General features: G+C 38.6%; 1 protein-coding gene across 3 annotated transcripts in view; it reads right to left on the bottom strand.

The window, feature by feature from the left end:
* EEFSEC (eukaryotic elongation factor, selenocysteine-tRNA specific) overlaps positions 1 to 26064 on the bottom strand; it is a 129848-nt gene that overhangs the window by 42209 nt on the left and 61575 nt on the right. For all 3 annotated transcript variants that reach the window (XM_075158926.1, XM_075158925.1, XM_075158924.1), the window contains exon 5: positions 13071 to 13709. In XM_075158926.1, coding sequence (XP_075015027.1) covers positions 13071 to 13709 — 639 coding nt within the window. The remainder of the gene's footprint in view (positions 1 to 13070; positions 13710 to 26064) is intronic.

Genomic DNA, 26064 nt, shown 5'->3' with positions numbered 1-26064 from the left:
TTTGTAACCCAGTGGGAAGAACCATTCCAAGTTGAATTCTTAATTAAGCTATCAGGAACAAGAGGCAGCAAGGTTGGTGGGTAAGGCAAGATAAACAACCCTCCCTTAGGCATTATAAAGTATAAGGTGCAGTCAAGTGAGCCTAATCCTGTAGGTGTGAATATCCTTGTATACCTAACGCCTGGAGTTACTCTACCTCATAGCCACAGCAAGAACATTTATTTACTTATCAGAAGAAATAAGGGGATATTACTTAAATCTTTTCAGTATTTTTTTTTTTTGGTGGCAAAAGTTGCAGCTCTTCTTCATATCTTGGGAGCTATTTTTAGATAAACATAAGGGCTTCAAAGACCGAAGTGACTTACAATGGTAAAGAATTATAACCAATTTTGAACACTTCCCTTTATTCCGTTTAAATGATGACTCAAAAGTATTGCAGATTTATTAAGCTACTCTCCTTCTCCGAAGCCTCTTCCATGAACAGTAGTGCATATACAGACTCAAATCCCCAGCATTCTTGTTTATTATTTCGTTACATATGTATGCCTCTATTTTAATGCCAATCTCAGTATGGCAGTAAATATAGCATCAGAAATCTAATTTTTGTTTTGTTTTAAATGGAGTTTACTTGCTCAGCTATAAACAGCCTTGAAAGGGCTGCATGCAGGATGAGAAATGTCTACAGCCCTTCCTCCTTCTTTCACATGGAGATGACAACAGTACAGGCAGCTCCGCTCCCAGCTGAGTGCAGGGTCAAGGCTGCAGGAGAAGCAGTCAGATGTCTGAACAACATTCACTGCCTGAACATCCAACTCCTCATCTTTTCCCAAAAGGTCACGTTTCTGGTTTTTTGGTGTGTCTGTCCTCTCCCACCCCCCCCAGCAAACACTGCTTCAAAATAGCTTGTGAATCATTAATGGTAGTATCACTGCTTGGCAACCTCTGGCTTAAATTTAAAACTGAATAATGTCTTTTACTAGAGCCATTGATAGTAGGTGGTGGTAGAGGGGGAAGATAAGCTTTCAGGCACACTTGCCTTTCTTCAGGTCTGAAATAGAAGACTAGCAGAAAAAGAAGCTGTTAATTCCAACCTGCAGAAGCACTTACATTCTCAAAACCTTCTTCATTTTTCCAGTTGCATTAGCTGGTGAAATAAAAATATTAGTTCTTCCTATAAATCTTTTATTCCCCAAACAAGAATTTCAAAACTGAACATCCCTCTCTTCCACCGCTGGCTACATGCTTCTTACCCCTGTGTTTGAAATACAGTCAGTCTCTTACACTCCAGTAAGGATCTTCCATATATCTATTATTTATGTAGTTATCCCCCCAAAATGGCACAGGAAGCCAACTTTAAAGACAACATAAACATCTTTTATTTTTCCAAGAGCACTTCAAAGTTATCTTTAACTTAATTAAAAATGGAATTACAGGATGAGCAATCATACCAGGCTAGCATGGTTCAGTTTAGAGCCTCCCCAGCAAGACTGTCAGACAAAAAACTCAGAATGATTTCTGTGAACAAGTGTTACAGGCATCACGTACCTTTGAGATGATAACCTACAATTAAGGATTAGAACAGCAACAAAATCTACCACCCTTTAGGCATGCCATACTCACTTAATACCTTTTGATTTTAAAACCCCTCATCTTTTACAAGTAAAAGTGCTTTTTAGGGTCTTGCTCCTAAACACACAGTTTAGTAAAGTAACCGAGGGCTCCAGCTGCGCTGACGCTTTCACTCCAATGGTCAACTTGTTAAAAAATCCCTCCTTTAGCTGATTGATATGTCCTGTCCATAGCACCATTAGTCCTTGGGCATCTCTACAGGCATTAGAAAAACAACCACTTTAGCGGTGCTGAGATAATAAGTGATCAGTGACTTGCCTGAATGCCTGTTTTGGAATAAAACCTTTATGAGCCGAAGTCTCAGTCTCGTACACTAAATACTACACATCCCATCCTATGTCGTCTGTCCCCCCCAGTTAGCCTATAACCAATTTATCCCTGAAGACTAAATAATGAGAGAATGCCTGATGTAACAAAACCCAAGATAAGTGATCAGTCTTTGCAGTAAAATAAATAGGTGAAGGAGAGAAAATTGCTACGAAGGAAACCTCATTTTCTCAACCTTAAGACCATTTTATGAAAATAAAAGAAAAATTAAATTTTTGGTTTAGTCTTGCTTTGTAAAAAGCCACAGAAATGCACGTTGTTCTCTCCAACTGAAACTCAACACTTCCAATTACTTTACCAGCAATTTACCTCCAATCGCTGGATTTTAAGTTAATCCCCTTTGAGTTCTCAGAACATCTACAATGGCAATCACTTTGCCTATTAGCTGAACAGCCTTTTGGGACATCTTTCTGCTTTTCTCTCAAACACTCTTTTTTTTGTTATAAAATATTATTAACTTAAAAAGCCAAATGCCGCAAAGACAGTAAGGGATACACAGTCTGCTCTGAAGCAGCAGCAAGGGGCCTAGCAATGAGGGCAGACTAATTTTATTAACTTCAGGGAAACTTCAAAAAGCTTTAGGGCTTTAATGCCAGACAGAGACGACCCCAAAAGTCAGTTTAAGTGCTGCATAAACAAAGGATTAGGGCAAGAAAAAGCTGAAGGCTCCTTGCATTTCTTGTTTATATTGTCATATGACCTAGTGGGAGTGGGAGAGGGCTGCCTCTCTGACTTTAATCCCCCATGGTGTACAGTGGCGTTTCAGTTCACTGACCTACATTACGATAATATTTTTTTAAATTTATGGGCAGAGGTGCAGCATCAAACTCACTTAAGGACTTTAAAAAAAGAAAAGGGGTGGGGAGGGGGGGAGAAATACCCAGAAGAGAAAAATTTTCTGGCTGGTATGGTCTCCCCCTCTCACTTAGGTTAGATCAGCAGCTTAGAAAGGGATTTCAAGTTCAAAGGGAACGTCTCTGTTACTCTTGTTTTATGGCTTAGACCAGAGGACACAATAGCACTGACTTTATGAAATATCCCTTCCCACTTGGCTTTTGTGTTTGCAGGAGAAAAGTAAACAGCACTTTATAACCATAGGTGAAGTATGAGCATCTCTGGCACATAACACTTTTGCTAATACCAAGAAGTTCACAGAAAAAATTAACCACCTCACACTCGCCATCTAAGCAGTCCTCACGCTACTCCATATTGTTTGCAAAACCACAGTTAATGTTACATGTGTTGGCATTCAGTGCAAACCATAGTATAATTCCAAAGAAAAATAACTCTGCGATTTCCCTTTGAGCAGGGGTAGCAAGCTATACTGTCCAGCCTGTTAAACCACTCTCATTTTTAAGATAACTTGGAAATTGCTATCATCTGAACACCCTCTCAAACAATCCATCACACACATTTTGAGAGCAAATAACTCCATGTCTTAACATATCTGTAGAAAAAAAAGTAAGGGGATCAGAACAGAAACACACAGGAGGAAACAAAGCAGTACCAGAATGAGAGGGGAAATCAGAAAAGGTTTGAGACACAGAAAGTAAAAGTACTGAATATTAAACACCAGAAAGAGACACAGAGAGAGAAAGAATAACCTTTTCTGATTTAATCTAAAATTATATGGTTTTAAATAGAAATAAAACAAATTTTTAAAAAAGGATAAAACAGGTCTGAGGATTACTCTCAGCAAACTGAAAAATGCTCCACTGAAACCAAAGCAGAAAACAATAGGAGGGGAAAAAGAACAAAAAAGAACCTATGACTAACACTGAAAATACAAAGTATTTTTATTACTTTTTTTGTACTTTAGAAAAAGTACACTTGAGACATCTTCATCATGATAGTGACAGCTCATTTATTTCCAGAAAACAGTTTCGAGCACTTTTCCATTTCTGTGTCAGAAATGGGAATATTTTGGAGGCTGCAAATTCCTGTTCTCCTCTTTTTAAAACATGGCTTCATGCATTGAGAAAATGACGGTACATGAGGCTGCAAAACAGAGTGAAGGGGAAAGAAACTGAGAGGATTTTACTGACAATTGGGTTTGAAGCTTTTTTGATTCTCCAAAGACTGGTCTAGCTTTTAGTTTGTTACTGAGAACTAGGTGAACGACTTGGTACAAAGAAAGAAAGATTTGGTCAGCCACGTCGTTTCCTCAAGAGCTTACATCAGCATGAAAGTATCAAAGGCTTTTCTCTCTGCAATTCCCTCCAGCACTAGAAGCTTTCGGTTGTGTGCCAGGCTTTAAAGACCACCTTCTCACCATAGTCCAAGCAAACAAACTAAACTTCTGCCTTTGAACATCCATCCAGGAGGAAGGAACGGAGATGAAGAGTTCATCTCCTTCAGTACTTCACATCTCATTGCTGCCGTTTTAATAGAGCAAGAAGCCATCACACAGACAGCTCCGCATATCCACTAACTTTGGTTTTCACATCTTTGTCCCATCTCTCCCCAGCCTATGTTTCTTGTATCCAAGAAACATCTTCCTTTCTCTGCCCTTCTGTTCCTTTCTCAGTAAAGGCACGATTGCATTTAAGAATTTTTAACAAGCAGCCATAAACGCCTTTCCCTTTGCTGAGCATTTTGCCATCACTATAACCTGGTTAAAACAAGCGCAGGAGTGAAAAAGGAACCTTTAGTATTGACTCAGGACAATGAGTAAGAACTGTATAACCAGACCGGTTTAGATTTTAAAAGCTCTACACATAGCAATCAGTGTTCTCCAGGCACGCACAGGGCACTAACTTCATTATACACCTTTATAGTGCAAGTTTCCTTCACCTCTATTTAAAGTTTAGAAGGGCTGAATCCCAAAAAACCACAGGCATTAAATTCCTGACACAGACTAGTTAAGAACACATTCATTTTACCAAGTGAGAAGAAACTGGTTGATGTCATGATTTTATTAATCTTTACACCAGTCTATACTGTGTTCCCTTCATGTAAGAAAAGCAACATCAACAGAGAGGGAAAAAAGGAGGCTACAGACTGCTCAGGACACTCCATCTCCAGACCAGCCAGCCCTGGCTTGAAATGCTATAGATTAAACACCCTGTAATGCTTACTATCCAAGCACAAACCAAGAAAGAGGCTGTTCTGTAGAGCAGAAGATCTGTAGATGCAGAAGTCTTGACCCGGCCTTGTAAGGAGGATGCAGAGAGGACTGTCCAGGTGGAGAGGGCTCCTCCCAGGCTGTGGTTCTGAGCAGCCAGAAGGACTCCGGTGATATCTCCTTGACTTAAGAACACTCAGGCACTTTCTTCAACTATTTTAAAGGGTTTTAACTGTGGCTGTCTCAGGTTCTGAGATCTTAAACATCCAAAAGGAAACATGGGTGAGACCCAACAAGTTTCATTTGGAACAGCGCTTCGATCTGGCACATAGCAGCAGGTCAAGTATAGCGACAGTTAAGTTAATTTGTTTCCAAAGGAAACTGCCCACAAAGAGCTCGGGGAGGGCAGAGAGGAACAAAGAACAGAAGCCTACAAAATCCTCACTGCAAATTAAGTAGGCAACGAGGACATGCCTGCAAAGAGCTGCCTGAAGCAACTGATGCCAAGGGAGAGGAAAGAGCTGACTCTTGACACAGACTCCATCCCCTTCTGAAGACACCACATGGACATACAAACATCCCAAGTCTGTCCCCTCCCCTAATGATCTCTGACTGTGTGGATCCTCTGCCTAAAGCCCAACAGTCCACCACCTCTCTTGGATAACAGCTTCCTTCTGCCGTTTCATTAACAGGGTTTGGGGCATCAAGCAATACGAGTCTGCGTTACGCTGCTGAACATTTGTAACTCAAATCCTAGTGAAGGTGTACAGTAGAGGGATGGTTACAGTTCAGTAATATATAGGTTTAGTTTTCCTTTACTTTTTTACTTCAAAAATGCCTAGGAAATTACATTTATATAAAACCTAAGTTATTTAAGTTGCAGAATTGGGCACTTAAGAAGTTAAGAAATGCCAGATGTCCATACAACCTTATTCCTGTCCCTCTTTGATATGCCCCATGATATAGTCTTTACATGACCACATCCAAAAAAATTTCACAGGAACCTTGCCTTATTAAGTGCACAGGGTAGAGGCACAGGGGAACAGAATTAATGTTGCATAGGCAACTGTAAATCTGGTATTTCCTAACTTTCAAGTGCTTGATTTTGCAACCTAAGTAACATTCTTAATTTATTTTTGTATCCAATAAATAAAATGGTGTATTGGTTGCCTTGCTGACAAACCGATTCCCCCACAGGTGACTCTTACACAACCTCAGAAAAATCAAGACCAGCTGTCCATACACTTGTAAGACCCAAAAGCATGTCTGCATTTTAAATTTAATAATATAAATAATAACCATAGGTGTTACTCAAACCTTGCAAAATTCTACTACCCAGTCATGTGAAGCAAGCCATTCTTTTCTTGGTGAGTGAACAAAATACCAATCTTTTCATATGAGTAAGCAAGCAGATTCTGTGACTTAGCTGGTACGCTTTTAGGACAAATTTATTCTACTGTGTTAATCCATATGTTGTGTCAGTCAGTAAACATTGCCACTCTTTTCTCAGCACTGTTTAACAGAAACGGGTTTTCTGTTTAATGAGCGTACAGCCCTCCCTTCCCTTTCCCCCTTCCCCCACTAAGCTTCTCAACCCTTTTACTCAAAAACTAAACAGGAGCCAATAAATAAATGCATCTTTTATATTCCTATTTTACAGTGCATTTTAAATAGTGAGTGTGCTGTGCACTTTTATTCACCTGATTGCCTTCATCTCTGTATTATTACTGTATTTAGCATACCATCAGCAGCCAAGCAGAACCAAACAAACTCATGTTCAGACTTCAAAGCAGGAAAAATATTAATTGTGGCGTCTGCATGTTTACAGTAGATGGGGTGACATCCACCACTTCTCCCAGTTAGAGTCGCAGAAGGTTCTGCAGACAGCCCAGGTCACTGCCTGTGCCTGCAGGCAGCATTCAATCAGTTTTCACTGTACAGTTTGGTCTTGTTACTCACTTTGTGCTGTCTGCACACCATATCAGTCACCCAGAAAGCGTCACTGCCCGCCTGATGTTTTACTTGCTATCCTGCTGGAACTACAGTGCCACTATAAGAAAATAGCAGATGAAACATTTGCCCTAGTAAGCCAATGAAACATCCTTTATCTAGAAATAAGTTAGATGGAAGAATCTAACTATCTGAGCAGGTAAAATTTACTTCTCTTCATTCCTAGCGGCACTGCAACCATGCAATAGAAAAATTCAAGGAACAGTATGTCTGTGGCAAATATTTTAAATACCGTGTACGGGCACAATTCTATGAAACAAATTCTGGTATTACTGATAAGATAACTGGAAAGGATTCAGTGAAAAAAGTACCAGTGTTGCTCACACATGATCCTCTATTCAGGAATCTTTCCAGACAGGAATACTCTGGCACTCCCATACTAACTTACCGCCTCCCCAAGCAAAGACAACCTCCCCAGAAGTCTGGTCTCATCCCCTAAGTGAACCACATTGGATGTTCCTATTCACTCATGGGTGAGTTCATTTTTCCTCCTTCGTACCCTCCTCCGGCAGTTTAGTTAAGTGTGTGGCTGAACTACAATAAAATTGACACGTACTCTGTAAACTAAATGTTGGTGTTTTCACTCACAAAAAGCCATAAAGAATTAAAAGACAAAATATGGCTGATAATTGTTAAAAAACGCCATTTTCACAACCACTGCTTTTCAAAATGTCTAGCTCCCTAAAGGACAGCCTGGGTCATTGCTGGTCATCAACAAATTTAAATACTATTTTTTCAAGCTTCCTGCAGTTGCTTACTAGTACTCATCTCCATAATATCTCATCCTTCTTCTGAAAGGCCAGAAAGATCTGTTAAGCAATGATGAGAAAGAGACCTTCCATTTGACAACTCAGGTAGTGCACTCGCTCTGACACAGCTCTTGTTATCCTACTGTAAGAAGAGAAAAACCCAACACTTCTAAAAGATGCTGAAAGATAAGCTTTTTCTCTTCCATTCAAGCTTCAGAAGAGATGCTCTGATAAAAATCTTGATAACTTACCCTGCTTTTCACATCTTGCTCCTGCAACAATACTTTTCTCCTTGGGGACATTTAGATCGTACCAATATTCAAACAATTAGTGACATGTTGCTATTAAGCAATAAGTGATTCTTCCATCCTCCAGAAACTAAGCGTGCTAGCTACATGATGGCCTCAGTCCCCACGAGAACAAGTTCAGTAAGAAAACTCACTATCCAGCAACCCACAAAATTTGGGAACAGAGTGGCTATGAATAAAACTAGGACATCCCGGAGCTTTGACACGTGAAAGCAAACTGCTGAAGAAACAAGTGCAACGTGATTACCATCAAGTAAGTAAAGCCTAAGAGCAAGGCAAATAATGAGAAAAATACATTAAAAACTTTGAAATACACAGAGAGCATTAATTCTTCTTCATGTCAGAGGAACACAGAGAAAGCATCTTTAGGAAGGACAAGCCCACTCTCATAGGACAACATTCTGCTACTCTTAAAGTGGGAAACAATCGCAGCTGAGACATGCATGTATTTTTCACTACACAAGCTTGAAAGTGCAGAAGGTGCAGCTTGTGCTATGCAAGCAAGGCAGAGTTTTCCTTCTTCTTTTGTTTCTGCCACAGAGCTACTGATTTACGAGCATCCTCAACAATAGGACCCTGTGGCAAGCATCCCAAGATAAATCCTGCTTGTGCAAACACTTTCAAAACAGGCAGAATATCTTGAGTCATGCAGGAAAGCATGATGCACTTCTACAGTTCACCTTTCAGTTGAAACTCTCTCCACTCAACCTATATGTCCATGCAAGGCAAAGAGCAAATAACGTGACAAATATAAAGGTTTTATCCCAGGAACTGAGTAACTGCTTCATGAGTCAGACTAGAATTAATTTGCAATGCTGCGTAGAGGTAAAATTCAGAGAGGAAGACATTTCAGAGATGGTGTTAGGATTAATACAAGTCTCTGCCCACAGAACTGCGAAGAGCTGACCGGTGAGCAGCCCGTCTCCAGAAGCACAAGACCAAGGACAACAGTTGCTGTTTATCTTCATAATTTGCTTGTCTCTGACTCCAGGGGCTGCTGACCTGCTTCAGTTTAGCAAGCCCACATTCACAGACACCACTGTATGCCAATTCAGAGGGATAAACGTTCTTCACAGCATCTCATTTGCCCTTTTTTCACCAAGATTCCCACATCAAGCTCAAAGCGACACTGCTGTTCACAATAGCACACTCAGCCCTGCTTTTACCTTTTTATCAGTACAAGCCACTTGTTGCCAGCCTAGCTCTTTTTCCTATCGAAAGTACATTTGTCAGGCAGCCAAGGTTTTGCAAAAATAAAGTGTCCAGAGGGCAACAGTCTCTGCCTCCACATAACCATGCCAGAAAGATGCTCGACAGAAACTTCCTTCCACTGAACTTCTCCCCTGTCTCAAAGTCCTCTTTACAGGAGAAAACTGGACTAGTATTTCACATCATTTTTAAATCACCAAGTTAAGCAAATACAAACTTTTGCCAGTGCTCTCTTTGTTCTGAGGGAATGGTAGATTTTGATTTTCCTTAAAACAAATCCCTAAAGACTTACTGTAACCTCAAAACAAATCTGGTCTAAAGCAAAACAGGAGCATCCACACACTTGTATGGCAGTTCAAAAACATCAGATAAAATGCTAACTCCAGTTTGAATTGTACAACTTTTTCGTAACCAAGACGCAATCCCAGCATAGGTGGACACCCCAAAATGCCCCATCCTGGTTAGAAGCAAGTTTCCTGCACTATGCAGCATCTCAGACAACACTAGTTAAACCAAAAAGGCAGATGATAAATGTTTTAAAGCCAAATTTCTCAGATACTACAGTAATACATGCTAAAAAAAAGAAAAAAATCAGCGGATAAATAATCAAGGATGTGAAAAGAGAGGGTCAAGAATACACTGCAGACATGTAAATTCAAAGATCCTGGTGAACAACAGTAGTAAGGCTTTGATTCTTTCTCTACCAGTGCTGCTCTACTCAAGTCTTAGCATTAAAGAGGCAAGATAACAAAAGGAAATGGTGAGCAGTACAAAAGAAGTGCAAGGGTACTTGAATTTTTGTAGAACATTTACCATCACTTGAGCAGATGAGAAAAACCAGGAAGCTTAGGCATGACTTTTCACTAAAATGTACTAATTCAAGACCGTTTACTAGTTTAAGTATGATTTTTTACCTTTTTAAAATATGGTGTTTACCCAGTTCATAGATTTGATTGTGCAACAGCAAAAATGTCACACTTTGCTCTTAGAGAGCCAAAAAATCTTTGAGAATAAATGTTCTTCTTTTATTAAAAAAATAAACCTTAAAATCCAGGGGCATGCCATGCACAAGGGGCACAAAAGAAAAGTACTGTGATGCTGAAACTTAATGAATTTACAATTCTTACTATTCCATCAGTGCTCTGAAATTAATCAGAATAGGAACAAAAAGCCAAACCATAAATGCCTGATTTCTCCTGGGTAAACTGGTAGTTAAACTGCAGGGAATTTATTTTAATTCTAGCAGCAAGCAGGGGGCTTGGGAGAGCCCACATCAGCTTAGCTGCAGCATTTTACAGATGGGTACTATTGAATTCCACTACAGCCTGGTTCCAAGAGCGTGTTTCCACCCCATGCTGAACCCGGGATGGTGGACATTACGTGCCCCTGCCTCCCTCTCTCCCACCCTTTCAGGAAGCTATGAAGCTGATTTTCCCCAGCAGCATTCCCTGGAGGAAAAGTTCACTTCTCGTGAAGGTAACATGTATTTTTTAATTATTATTCTTTTTTATGCCTCCCCAGGGAAGGTGAGGAGGGGGGAGCTTCCTTACTCAACAGAGAAAGAAATTTTCCTGTATCAGTGCCAAGAATAGACACCCTAAATTCAGCGATCCTAATCTCCAGCCATCCATCAGCAGCAGGGTGGGACCAGTTGATTCAGATTTTCTATTAGCTAGCGACTTTGTGTACTAAAATAAGTCACTGTACCACCCAATTGTTCCTGCTGCTCTCTGCTCTGCAAAAGCATAGACCTAATAGTTAGTAGCAACCTCAACTAACGCTGTAAGTACTTCCCCAGAAGGTCCTTTATAACTGGCACAATCCTCTTCCCACCAACTCTCCCAAGTCCCTGCGTGCCCCTGTGGCTTTACATCGTGAACTTTTCTTCGACATTTGCTCCACTGTCCTTTTGGCACGCATCAGGGAAAGTGCCAACTCTTGAGTATCTACAGTACCACAGGAGGCAGAATCCGAGAACAAACCTAACCTGCAGACACAGACTATTTAATGGCAACTTTCATTTACAGGGCCAATTAGTGTTCATACAGACAGTGATCAAGGCCCATATATACGGCACAGTGAGAGACAGATGAAGACAGGATAAAATAAAACCCCCAGCTCTATATTTTAAAAGGCATGGGAAGATATCAAAACAGTTCACTCATATATCAGCCTAATAAATGACTCTTAGTCAAATGTTCAATAACCCACTTTCATTGGTTATTTTCTGGACCAGAAAATAAAATATGCATAATTTGATTAAGGTTATTCCATTATTTACACAGTAAAATCGATAGCAGAATAAGTAAACTGGCAAAGGATTTGAAAATAACACTAAATAAAAACAATTAAAAATACATGACCGAGGCTAAGAGCAAACTGTTAACCCAGTCAGACAACTCACACTCACACAGTTGGTACTCTGCAAGTTTTCAACTCCCATAGACTAGTGCCATGCATGGGGAGTAAAAATAAAGAAAGAATCCGAGACCAGTTCATTTCAGTTAAACAAAACACAAGCAGCATGTGTCTCCACAATCTTCTGTTCTCATTCATATTCCTACAGCCACAGAGAAACAAAAGGAGTCGGTAAGCCAGGTCTCTCTGGATATTAGCAGCATGGGCTGTAAAGTAAGGATATATATTATACAGTACTCAACACAGCTTTATGGAATTTTGAAAAGAAGGAAGAACACTAAATGTTTTCTTCAAACAATCAGGTTTTGGATTAGGAAAATAAAAATTAATAGTCCTTTACCCAAAAGTTAATAAAATACCTACTGCACTAATACATCAAGTAAACATTTGCTAAAGTTTACATCAACTCTGCTCATTTAGGGGTAAGCAATTAAATTATTTATATATTGTACATTTCCACCTATACCACTCATAATGAAATATGTATAAACATATGGTATGTATAAACAAATGGTTCTCCACTGATTACTGAAAGGTAACCACCACCAAGATCAAACTTATGACAGCAATGTAATAATACCAACCACTATAGACAGGGTATCTATGAAGGGACAGTAAAAAATCCCAATTGATTTTTACTGTAGATGCTAACTCCTCCAGAAAGCACCTCTATTTTCTGCCACAAGGTGGGTCAAGTACATGCAGTATAGCAGATTAACACCTGTGCAACACAGAAACAACGTGCATTAATCGAGGTTCCAAGTTCTCCATGTCACGAGCTTGACCCCAACTTCAGCAGGCTATAGCTCTATAAGGCATCTTGTAGGAGATTCTTTTTGCCTACTAAAATAAATGTTAATAATTGAGGTTCTTATTTAATAAGCTGTGAAAATGCATACAAGAATAGTGTCCTTTGTGTTATTTAATCTAATGCTACTTTCTATTTGTTTTACACTGGCTTTAGATTTTCAACATACGGCAGAATAACTATGTAAAATATGTCAATGGAAAGCTGGAAGTTTTGTCAACGGGGAAGAGAACAGATGAGCCACTTAGGAAGGTACACAAGCAAAGCAAGTTTGCAGGAAGAACAGAGCGGCTAGACATCAAAAGTATCAGTGAAAAACCAGCATCAAATTACTCAACACTGCATTGAACTGAACAAACTAGTTGCTTTTAAGCACTGATTTCTGACTGTTTGTAGGCAGCCAAGAGGTAATACACTAGGTATACAAACATAAGAAAAATGTGAGACTCTGGAACATGACAGTGAAAACTCTGTAGCTTACCAATATATGTACTTACGCAGAACAAATATTTCCCCTTCCCATGGATAGCATTAAAGAGAGAGCTTACCCTTTCCACTTGTCCTTCTTTGTGCTTCAGTTTATACACTTTCAGCTTTGGAAGGAAAGTCTCCATGTAGTTCTTGTCTTCCATACCTTGTAGCAGCACTCCATGGAACGCCAACCTGCAGGTATTTGCGTGAATATCTGTATCCAGCTTGGAGCCAATCACAAGGCACAGTTTAGGACAAGTGACTGGTTTTTCAAACTCTAGCAAAGCCCACTGTTGTCTTGGGAGCTGGATTTCTGCCTGGTCATTTTCTTTATTCTCTCCTGAAGAATTTGAGTCCTTGGACAAATATTCCTCTTGATAAAGATAATCTTTTTCAAAATCAAAAACATTTTCTTGAATTTCTTCGTTGAAGTCAGCAGGGGCTGGACTAAAAAACATCACTCTTCCCATAACTGTTTCATGACCAACTGTGATATGGAACTTGGCCTTGGTCTGAAGAGATCCTCGAAAATACTGGATTTTCTTCAAGGAAATTATTGCAGCATGGATGGTGTGAAGTGATTCTGGGGTGCAAATTAGGCCTCGTTCTAGCAGTTTGGGATCAAACTGGGTTACACAGATACCTACTCTGTCACCCTGCATAGCATAAGTCACAGGAGTATGGAACATCTGCATGGACTTGACTTTCTTTGTCACCTATTGATGAAAGAGCAAGAAAAAAAATAATGAAGCAATTAATTGTACAGGAGTGCATCACAAGCACAAAGCCACATATCACACCGTGCTCTCTTGTAAGATGACTGACCTTCTAGAAGAGTCCACAATTCAAAAAATAGAAAGTGAACAGGCTGAGAACATACCCCATCATTTAGAATTGCCACAGGTTTGAGCCTCTTAGCTTGTTCTACTTCTGTTCATAAGACTCTAAGATTATCATGGCCATAATTATGTTAATATTTGCATCATCTGTGCTGCAATACCTACATACTATCTGCAAATCAACAGATATACCCACACCACGGAATAGTTTACTCAATGTACTCCCCTTAAGCACCTGCACCATCAAAAGTGTAGCACTACAATACCCATCCATGCACCTATGTGACTGTTTTCCCACCCCTTCTACAAAAATCGTTTCATAGGCTTCTTTGAATTGGTTGAGTTCAACTGTAAAATGTTCAGAACAAAAAACCTTTCCTTATAATGTATTTGTACAACACCAAGTACAATGAAATCTTGTAAACTATCACTGCAAAATAATTAGTAATACAAAAATCCACCATCTCCTAGTCTATGATATTCCATATATTAAAGAAAAAAAAAGAAGTCCTCAAAGCTTTCTTGCAAAAATTTAAGTGTTCATAAATATATGGCTAGCATCATTGTCACTAAAATGTGGGGTTCCATCTGTTAGGATTATCTTAGGAAAAGTGCAGCACTGGCCACCACTTATACTTAAAATTTATTTAGCTCTTCCCAGATGCTATAAAAGTTTGACCTTAATGAGCTTGCTATTGTATTACTTATTTCAAGGCGTTCTCAAGGAGAAGAGAAGAATGAAATAAGCTTTTAAAGATCACCAATCTAGGCTCAGCTTGATCAGACTAAACCAGTTGAGTTTAACAAGGCTTCATTTTGGCTTTTCTTTTACTTCTGCAAACCATCTTCTAATAAGATTTCCCACCTCCCCCCCCAGTTTGCACGTAACCAAATATTTTTTTGTGATATGTTTATGTTGCTACCTGTTGCATCCATACTAATGCTGGATGCTCGGATAGGTAACCACTCTGCTTGAAGGCCCTACATTAGATACCAAGCTTTTAATACTGAAAATTTGGCAATAAAAAAAAAATACTTATCCCCTAAATAAATATTAAGTACTTGGACAAAAGTCCTTAGTAGAGAAAAGTTATACACAACATATTTTTGAAGGGCTGAAACCTCAAAATTCAGATCCAAGAACTGAACTCTCCATGGGAATGCTCCATTCCAGAAATCATTTCTTTAGTATATTTTTATCAATATAAATATCTTTACCAATATCAATATCTTTACCAAGAGATTATACTGTGAATGCGTACAGAACAATAACACTGCTAGCATAGATCTCAACTCTCAGTATAATTTCTTCTTCTCTCTCCTTTTTCTTAGTACCGATTCTACAGCTATCAAAAAGGTTCTGTCAAATGCTACTGTACAATTCTCAGCATTCAAGCCATTAGTATCTGTCTTACTCAGCTGGAACTGTTCTCAAATCAATCTCTAACCACTGCATGTCCCGTAGTAGACCATCTTCTAATCCTGGCCCACGCCATTTATCTTCTAACTCTTGAAAGTAAGAAACCAAAACATACAAGCACTGATGAAGAGAATCCCAAACCGAAGGACTGGACTCAGCAGATCTGGGCTTCATTCTCAGTATGTCACACAGTGTAGAGCACATCGTTTAGGTTAGACAACTCCAAACAGTCCAGAAAAGTTAACTTATTAATTTTAATCACAGAATTATTTACTTACAGGATAATACTGAAAACATTAGCTTTTTTCCTGCCTCTTAGATGCAATGCATAAGTGGAAACAAAACTATGTTTTTCACCTTTTCGTTCTCTACAAAGCCTGCTGCCCTATATGAAGGACGTCATACTTGGCTTCAGACAAATCTTTGTATGCCTATTCCCAACCTCACCAAATTAAGCAATACTAAGAGAAGACTGTAGGAAAAAAAAGGAAGAAAGACTCAGAGGGAAACAAATTGTAGAAACTTAGATCAAAATAGAGGAGTAGATGAAAAGTTTATTGGCTAAACTAAAACCTTCAGTAACTGGAATATAAAGAGCTCTCCAAATAAGTCAGCAAATAAGTCACAGGCAATATAAAGAATACTGATTAAAAAAAGGGAAAAAAAAAACTAGCAGTTGCACAGTTTCTGGAAAACAACAAAAATCCTGTATTCCTTCTTGAAATGATAATTCTACACATAACAATGGTCATGAGCTTCACCACTATAAATATTGTTTGGGTCCCCTGGATCTCTGGCTTCTAAACAAAACCCAAAGAAACGTCCTTTTTCAGATTATAGTAAGTTATTATTGCAACATTTTTCAAATCAAATGCCACATCAATGCCCAATTCTTGGAGAATCTACAGAATATTATGAGGAGATCAAGAGGTGTGTTCACGTAAGAGAAAAATCCCTCACTAAAAAGCCTGGACCAAAATAGTTTGATATGATCTTAACTTAATGTCAAAACAGACTTAAAAGGCCATTCTAAATACTCACTAGGATTTCAGTTTCAAGCATTTTTGTATTCAAATATATACTCGTGATCCCTTTAGCCAAACCTCCTAGACAGTAGAACCTATCTAGATGGATTGGAAAGAAACAATTTAACATTTACCTCCACCTCTCTATTCACTTCCAGGGTTGTACTTCTGAAGGCTGGAAGTATGGTGGCTTGAATCAAACCCTTCCTTCTTTCATTCCCTATAACCTACCCCTTCCTCTCCAGTTTCAATCATCATGACAGTTGCAACACTGGTGATACAAGGAATGTTTAAAGACATTAAAAAAAATAGAAGGTTTTCTAAACATATGTGTTTCAAAGAAATAAACAAACACTACAAGATTGAAATTGCCATACGGAAAGTACCAGCCCAAACCATGGGGGTTTGAAAGACTTCAGTGATTTCATGTGTGATAATATCGGCAGTAAATCTTCCATCTTCTACAACCACAGACAGGGTGAGTAAACTGACAAGAACTAAGGAATCTTCCATCCCTGTCACTCCCCAACACAAAACTGGAACTGGAAGATGCACAAAAGATCTATGCAGTTTTCTACCTTAAACGGAGCCACAATACAAAGATTTTTTTGCTTTATTTTATTATTAATATTCCAGTTTATAATATTATTTTTTAGAAACTACTCATCTAAACAGTTCAGTGAAATTATTACAGAAAATATTTGCCAGTCTCTATAACAGTCTACTTATATTCATCTGAAACATCTTTCACAGAACTCAGACAACATTGAAGAATAAAGATCATGTTTAAAAATACCTATTCTTGTATGCGTATACTCAGAATACATCTTAGCTTTTAATCAGGGATCTATGAAACATTCCTCAAAAGTGTTATGCCTACTCTCTCCCCTTAAGTTAACTCAAATGATTAGGCTTGATGCATCTGACATGCAGCCCATAAATAACTATCAGAAGGAGAACTAACAAGTACTTTTAAAAATTCACTTCATGGGATTAAGCTTTTTCAATGAGGTTTGCAGTTCTCAGCCATGGCGTACAGAGCTGGCTTGTATCAGAACACTGTGTTCTCCCACATTTCTCAGTGTTAAACTACATTGAAAAGAGTATACGATTGTAAAGTGTCACTTTCCATGACAAAAGCTTGCTGTAATTCCTATGTCTAGGAGAAACTTTGCAGTGGAGTATTGATACAGGAGTATTTTCCAGTGTTGCATGAGGCTTTAACAGGATGGCTCCCGTTCATACATTCACTGATGGTACTCACAGTCTCCAATGCAAGTTCAAAAAAAGTCTTGGATCCTGACTAATTCTCTTTCAGAAAACACTATCCTAATTAAAAAAAAAACACTGAAAATCTGCAGAATCATGTAAAGTAAAGCTTTTTTCCCCCCAACCAAAGCAGATTATCTATGCTGCCCCCAACGGTCCCATGGGAGGCAAGACCCCCCCCACCCCCGGCTGTGCTCAGAGTTTTAAGAATCACCTGATTTCTTTGTAGCTGGGTCTGGCTTTCAGACAGGGCTGCTTGTCCTCAGACACGTGAAGGTAAAAGTACTGCATTACTCAACCTCTGAAAATCAGCACTTCATGCTGACCTATCCAGTACCCTGCAGATGATTTAATCAGCCCATCTATATTTGTTTTAAATGTAAACAGTTTTTCCCCTTATATTCATGGTATCTATTCCTGTATCTAAAGTTACCATACACATATAAGAGGACATAAGAAAGCAAATGGGAAGAACACATTCAAGCCCATTCCTTTTTTTCCTACATATTCTCAATACCGAATCAACTGTAAAAGGAGTATGCAGCATAGCATCTTAACTGACCATAAACTCTGTTCCAAGAGCATAACGTATGTAGGAATTAGAATCTGACCAGAACAACGCTACAGTGCGCTTTGGTGACTGGAGGAGGTGGATTAGATCACACAAGAACCAAGTTGGAATCGCACCTCCTTCAAAAGGTCAGACGTGGAACCAGCAGAGAAGTGAATCAGGGAGTTGATCTGCACCCACCGGATCAAGTAACAAGAGCCGGAGCAGCTTTAAATCACTCACTTCCTGTTTTCTGAGCAGACCATGAACACCAGTACAGTATTTCATTCCATTTCACTCTGACCCCGACTGACGGAGACATTCGTCCATGGTTTAAAATACTCTAAATGTAGGTTTGTTTTTTTTTTTCCAAGAGATTGAAGTACATAACTAAAATTCATCTTTGTTTTGTCTGGCCTTTAAAATACAAACCTGGAAGCACTGAAAAGGATGCAACTGGCCCTCAGTATTAGATTTGTTTCTCTTATGCATATCTAGTTTCCCTATGTAAGGGATCCCCACAAGTTATAGCACAGTTCTAAACTTTCACATATTTTCTTTAGCTTTACAGCAATAGAAGTTTCAAGTAGGGAGTTGAGGCTGGATCAACTCAGTCCACCCACCTACCAACAGAATGATGTTAAATACTGCAGAGCGTTCTGTCCTAATCAATAGGAATTTGACTGAGACCAGCTATGACCAATATCTTTGGCATTTCTTTGCGTTTATTTTGAGCACCCAATTTTTGTCCTCAAAATGCTGTCTGTAAAACAACTTCTATCTCATCTTGTCCATGAAGATAGTGCAAGGCCCGTTTTAGCAATCCACTAGAGACATATTTTCCTCTTCTTTTAGGGAATTAGGCATTCAGACACAGAAAGAAAGTAAACAATATTGAGTGCAACTTTAAAGAGACAGACTTTATTGCATGCAAACAACGTAGGTAAACATGGAAAACTTGGATACCATTATAAAACTTCTACAAACTTCGCTGAGAAATTCACTCACGTTTTGTTTTCTAATAATGGCACAAGGGAATTGATTATATCTCATCATATAAATCAAGAGCCATGCGTTGAAATCTTACATCACTTGCAAAGGGATTTGCTTCACTTTTTAAATTTTATTTGTATAATCACATTAATGTTCCTAAAGCATTATGTAAAGGTCTATAAAAAGGGTGAGAAAAGAGAAGTTTATGTGTTCAAATGCAGATTAAAAAAATGCAAAACAGAAACCAAAAGCAACCAAACAGTTCAGCCCTTGAGATAAACGAATGTGTTCAATATAAGAACAGAACCCGATATTTGAAGACCAAAGGAAAAGCCCACTAAGATTTTCAAAGCAGTTTAGTACAGACTAATAGAAAACAGGATACAGAAAAAGTCCACTAATGACTTTTTCCCCTGATATGTCAGAGCTTCTTTTCCTTTATTTATCTAACTTCCATTAAGTTATCAACCATATGCCATTGCTCATAGCTTCTTTAGATAAGAACCTAGTCATCCTGCTGCCTCCCAATGCTGTGAGTGCATCTTTCTGATATGAAAGATATAGCAACCATACTTCCCTGTAATACTGATGAGAAACTGCGAAGTTAAAATAATTAGTCTCAATAATCTACTAGAGAAAACACTAATTATAAATGCAGCATTTATAAAAGGAGTATTACATATGTATTACAAAAAAACAGACCCCACTTTAAATGCAGAAGACTCCAACCAGTTTAAAACAAAGATCACCTCTCAGAGCCCAGCTGCTAAGAGCTGCTCACATCCAAGAACGGAGAGGAACTGATAAACGAAGAAAGCACCATTTCAGCCCTAAGGTTTAGAAACACATCAAGAACAAGCCTGCCTGAATCAGCACACAAACAAGAAAAAAAACACTTGAGAGGCATAAACTGATCATACATTGCAGCAGAGTGCCAAACGCAAGAAACACCACCTTAATATCTTCCAGTAGAAGTGCCTGCTTACAGCTGAAGAGGAGCAGCAAACCTTTAAGGCCCAACTGCATGACCAAAACGCATCCCATATCTGCTGCTTTTGAAAGCATGGACTGTCTTCCTCCCTATTGCTTTGCTACAAATCCAAGTAAAGAATAAGGCATCTCATCTTCCTGCTTCCAGTATCATCTCTTGGTGGTCAGAGGATACCAAGCTACGCTGTCAAAGAAATGCAGCCCACTTGTCTGAAAGGCTCCACAATTTTTAGTTTTCAGCCAACCCTTGTCTAAGCACATATACGGAAATTAAACAAAGCTCTAATTCAGACATAAGACTGCTCTGAGATGTAAGCACATCTTTTCATAAATTCTGTTCTAAACGTGAAGCACGCTGAATTCTTTGCTTTGTGAGGGATGACCATTCACAAGCAAAGCTGAGTCCTATAGATGAGTACGCAGCAATGTGTTTAGCGAAGAAGGTAAACCACTCCTGCTTGAAAGTGTCAAAAGGACACCTAGGCTGTCCAGGCACAAGACAGCAACAACGAGCATTCAGAAATCATGAGTCAAGGCCTCTGCCCTACTTCATCCACATTAAAAAAAAAAAAAATCTTTTATTTTAAAAATTAAGATATGGAATATTTTCTTAATTCTCTGAGATGCCTTTGCGGTTCATGTCGTATTTCAATGAACACCGAGAAACATTAGTTCCAAATCTTCAACCAGGATTTCAGAACAGCATAAAATGGAGATAAAACAGGAGCTGTCAATAGTACGTCGTTGAACAGCAATCACACGATGCAAACTCTGCCCGCTGCTGGGATTGTGGAAAGCCATCTCTTCTGAGTCAACACCACAACAGCAGCTAGGACCAACTACAAAGAGGAGAAACCTCAAAGAGTCAGAAATAATTCCAAGTTTGGTGAGTGAGTGCCACCAAGATCATGTGGCTTAGTAACAATTTTCTGAACAATCTTGAATGTTTCTAGAATCTATTATTTGTCCACACCCTCACTTTGCCTCCAGATGGGAAAGGAATATAGCATCTGGAGGAAAAACTATTTCACACAGAATGATTCTTCTAACTTAATTTTTTTAAGTGAAGTTTATAAGGGCATTCACCACGTGACCACCGTCGTGCTTATGTAACGCCACACACATGCTATCAGATTTTATTTAATATACTCTTCCTCCTGGTAAAATAACACCACAGCCTGAAGAGCTTGCACTGCAACACTGGAATAAAGCAATATAAAAGGGGACACTAAAATCCCTTTAGCTTATTTCCCTTCACGGTATCTAAAATATGGCTATGCATCCAGTAAATAAAGCAGCAGGTCAACGATCTTACTCTCATGCTGCTCTAATACTGTAATTTTAATTTAAATTACATGTATGCTATATTCATGCACACGATCACAAGTCAAAAACTAGCAAATGTTAAGATTAAGATTTTGTACATAAAGTTAAGTGACCTTCTGTGCCTATGCATTCTCCTGTAGCCTTTAAGTATATAATCTCAAATTTTTTCAACAGAACCTAATCCTCCCATGCTCAGGCTGGACAAAGCTCACTGAATAAGAAAACTATCCTCTATTTATTTTCTTCTCATGACTGAACTGCCCTGAATTCATTATTTACTGTAAACCATCAAATCACACTGTATTACATGTACGCTATCTTATTGGAGTATTTATTGGTAAACTTCAGTAATCTCATCACCCTTGTGATACAACATGGCATTACGCCTCACTGCAGATAGGAAACAACTACATAATTTGTCACAATCCAAATTCTCAAGAAAAAACTCAACATCCAGTTTTTGAAAGCAAAAGACTGATTTTTCAGAATATTTATCATTTCATATCAGCTTTCCTCATTCACAACAAAGCTTCCAATAGCCTCAACCACTTCAGCCAATTTTCAACTCGCACCAAAACCCCCAAATCCAACCCATACCTCCCCAGCTTCCACAGGAGAATGCTGAGGGAGATGTTTCCCAAGCCTTACTAAAGTCATGATTCTTGCCGTCTCTACGTTGTGCCACAGAAGGCAATCAGGCTGGTCAAGTATGATTTGCCCCTGCAGTACTTCCCAGTAATTACATGTTGTTAATATGCTCTTCGGCTTCCACCCCTTACATCTCCTCCTCTACCTGGGATTCACAAGGGGAACACCAAGAGCACCGAGTCCCAATGCACCTTTATTTTCTCTCTGCATTGCCTCTTCTAGATTTGGGTGAATCTGTTCACACAGGGGAGGGACCACATCCCCTTTTATTCCTCTGGCCAAAAGAGCGTAACAGATGTATGCGTTGAACGCCTGGGGCTGTAGGTAGGAAGAGATCCCCACACTCCAAGGATGTGTGGAACGAAGCAGAAGCCAGACACCTACTATACATCCTTTCATCTCCAAATGACTAAAATCTCTCCCAGTTTTTTTGTAATCAGAAAGGAATCTTAAGATGTCAAGTATCCTTAAATTAAGTGGTACTGCTTGTGCCATCTATCACGACAGATGACAAAGCACGCCTTTTAAAAGCATAATATGCCAGAGAGTTTAGCCAGCAAGTATCTAGGCAGAGAACATCAGACCCATAGTAAAACTATGACATAGAATAAGCTTAACATTTACATACCAATTAAGATTTCTGCAACTTATCAAAAAATATTTCAATAAAACATTTTTCAAAGAAAAAAATCCAAAAAGAAGTCAAAACCAACGCAAAATGATAGGTTAAAGAAAGGCTGAATGGAATTTTCTTCTTCCAACAGAATGAACTGAATTCTTTTTTCCAAAGAGATTTAGGTTTAGAACAATAATAATACTTTTATCCAAAGACTTCAAAGTCACATGCAAAAGAATATATCACAGTAAACACAGGGTTGAAGGTTTTATAGAAGAACTTCTACTGGGATTTTTTTCTTCTTCTTTAAAAGAAAATTTGTTTACTACCAGTCTTTGAAAAGCATAAAAGGGAGGAAACTATAGGGTAAAGAAGTAAAACTTTTACGTGTAAGGAACATTTGGAGCTTTGTGAGAAGGCTGGTTTTGGTAGAATGTGCGACATGTAGCCCAATGTGAGTAATATTATATCTCAAATAAAAATCAGCCCATGAATATACATAATCCAAAAGGTAATTCTCCCAATCTCTGAAATGTAATGGAGCCACTCTAGATCACTGAGGCATGAATATTTACTGTATTCAGGCTTTACTGCTCTCGATCTGGGTTCAATTTTGCAAATTAAAATGAAGGCTCTGTGGATAGAGAGATTAAAGAAGAGCATCCCAAAGCCTGCCTGTTTCCTTGGTGTGGTAGCAGTGATCTGGTTACCCTTCTGTTAGGTTATTTCTTTTTACTTAATGGAGTAGGTCAAAAGCAATTGAGAGTGGAAAGAGGAGGTCATTATTGGGTCATAACCTTGGAGTTAAAGGCTCACTAAGGAAAACAAACACAGAGTGAACATAAAGCTGCATTTAAAAATAAAACCTGTAATGAAAAATAGTATTTTCAGCCCTTTTCACTTGTATTTTGACAGGTCGAGGGGAAAAACAAGAACAAAGTTCTTTTGCTCATTTCTTTCTTGTGAACAAAATTCTCCTGCCCCTTCTCTAAAATAAGCTCATTAGTAGAAGCCATGATTTACACAAAATGAAACAAAGGTGATGAATAATTACTGAACGATCTGGTAGGCTTTATTAGCTGTGTCAAACGTTAACATTAGTTGTGATGATTTGTACATTTTCTAGGAAATACGTGGATTATAAACACAACAGCACTCTAGTGCCATGCAACAAACAAGCAAACACAAGTATGCACATCAGTACAAATCAAATGATACAGTGCTACTCCTAGTGAATTCCTTGTACTAATTACAATCAAAACAAAGGCTACCTCTACTATGAGAAGAGAAGAAAAGAAAAAGGAATTAATTACTATCAGTCAAGTATTTTTCGCAATAATCTTTTTTATGAGATAAAACACAATTGGTATACGAAATCTGTATTTTCCTTAAGATTTTTTGGTGCCAATTTTTAAGAAAGTTCAACTGGTAAGCAATTTCTAATATAAGTCAGTAACAGTGATTAAGATTAGATGAGTAAATTATATCCTCTGCACTATATATCTTCCAAATCTCAGCAGTTGAGTCGAGAGTAAAGAACAAATGGATTTATCCTTACCATCTTGGCAAATAATACTAAGCTATTAAAGGAACAAAGCAGTATGGTGCAAAGTTTGATATAGCAAAACCAAATTCTAAAGCACAGATACATGGTAAAAAAAAAAGTCATGTTTACAGTAATGATTCTGATTAATCCACGCAGCTGGGGAAGAAAGGGGGCAGAAGGGAAGAAAAATGGAGGAGAAAAATCGAGGAAAGAATTAAGAGACCGCATCTTTTGAAACTGGAAATAAAGCCAAAATGCAGCTAGCAAAACCAGCATGTACCATATAGAGATGCCATGTGATATCTTACAAAATAAGAAATTCACACTTCTTTGCCTCTGAGCTACATCCTGGTACCAAAGGGTTACTGTGCTTTGAAACCTTCACCAACGGCCTTACTAAACATTTAATATTTTTCTTTCTTCTTTCTTAAAGGCCCCAGATGTGTTCTTGCAGATCAAAAGAGACCAACTTATAAAGTTAAACGAAATCAAGGGCTTTTGTTCCGAGGCATCGTTGCTGAACTAATTATTCCTGGATGTTGTTTAATGAAATAGCGGTGCCATATATTAAAACAGTTAACAGGATGAGTTGCGCGAGTTATAGGAAAGGTCTGATCTGGGATTATAAATTTAAGGTTTTCTTCAAAGGACATGAAACAAACTACTCAACTCCCCAGTCCTTTCTGTCACTGGAAGACTGAAATAAGGGAACCCAAAAATGTATGAAAGCTGAAATACCATTCCACGTATTTATCCTTCCCTGAATGATAGAGAACTAAAGATGGGGGAGTTCAAAAAAACTCCCGAGATTCTTTGAGACGGGGAAATGAAGATCTAAGTTATCCTGTCTATTCCCTGAATGCTACAAAGCACAAGTTAAAATAAATATTTGTAAGGTCTTAGAAGCTTCATTTTAGATGTACATACACAAAACAAGAAAGGACTCCCATCTTAAACAACCCAATGCAAATAGTTACCAGAGCAATTATTAAGCATTTTTATTAACAGGGGAAAAAAGGAGGGGGAAAGGTAAGCAAAGAGCTACTCCAACATCAAATTATTAGTAGAATTGGATCTTTTACATTATTCTGCAGCCCACAACCACACCAATATTTTTGGTAAAATGCTTATTTAACTATACATTTACCTTACTGAGAGAAACAAAAGACTCAAGATCCCTAAGGACATCTCAGACTAGGAAGGCAACTTTTCAGAACCCATAGCTCTTATACATTCAGACAATAAACACTTCCTTCCCTACTGATTGTCTCTTCTGTGTTTGTATTTTACAGCCTGACACTGGCCAACCCAACACTTGACACCTAATTAACAGACCTAGGAGCTGGAGGTCCATATATTGATCACACTAAATGGGATTAGTGTGAAATAAAAAGTTCAAAGGGTCTTGACCAAACTTTACCACAGCCCAGCTGTGACAGCTGCTATGAATTTGTGCATCCAGTGCCCCACGTTTTTATTAAGAGGTGTCTGGCGCACCAGAGTATGCAGTAGCCCATGAGATCACGAAGGTTCACCTAACAATGTCAGGCTCTGTAACTGTATGACTGACTGAGGAAAAAAATCCTCTTGCTTGTTTGCATAGGTCTTTTTGATTAACTCATGAAAAGGGTCCCTCACCTCTGATACAACAAGCATTTACAATAGACAGAGTTGTGACTTCTTTGCCTCTCAAGGATTTGTTAACTTGCTATGGAAGAACTCTCCAATTTGGAAAAAACCCTAGGCTTGATTATAAAAGAAATAATTCCCGATGCATGCTGCAGGCATACCTAGTATATTCTGACAATGACAGCCAGGAGCTGTATTCAAACGATAGAACTCCAAACTA

Source organism: Calonectris borealis, chromosome 10 (assembly GCF_964195595.1).
Source record: "Calonectris borealis chromosome 10, bCalBor7.hap1.2, whole genome shotgun sequence".
Taxonomy (NCBI): Eukaryota; Metazoa; Chordata; class Aves; order Procellariiformes; family Procellariidae; genus Calonectris; species Calonectris borealis.
This window is presented reverse-complemented; position numbering and strand designations above follow the sequence as displayed.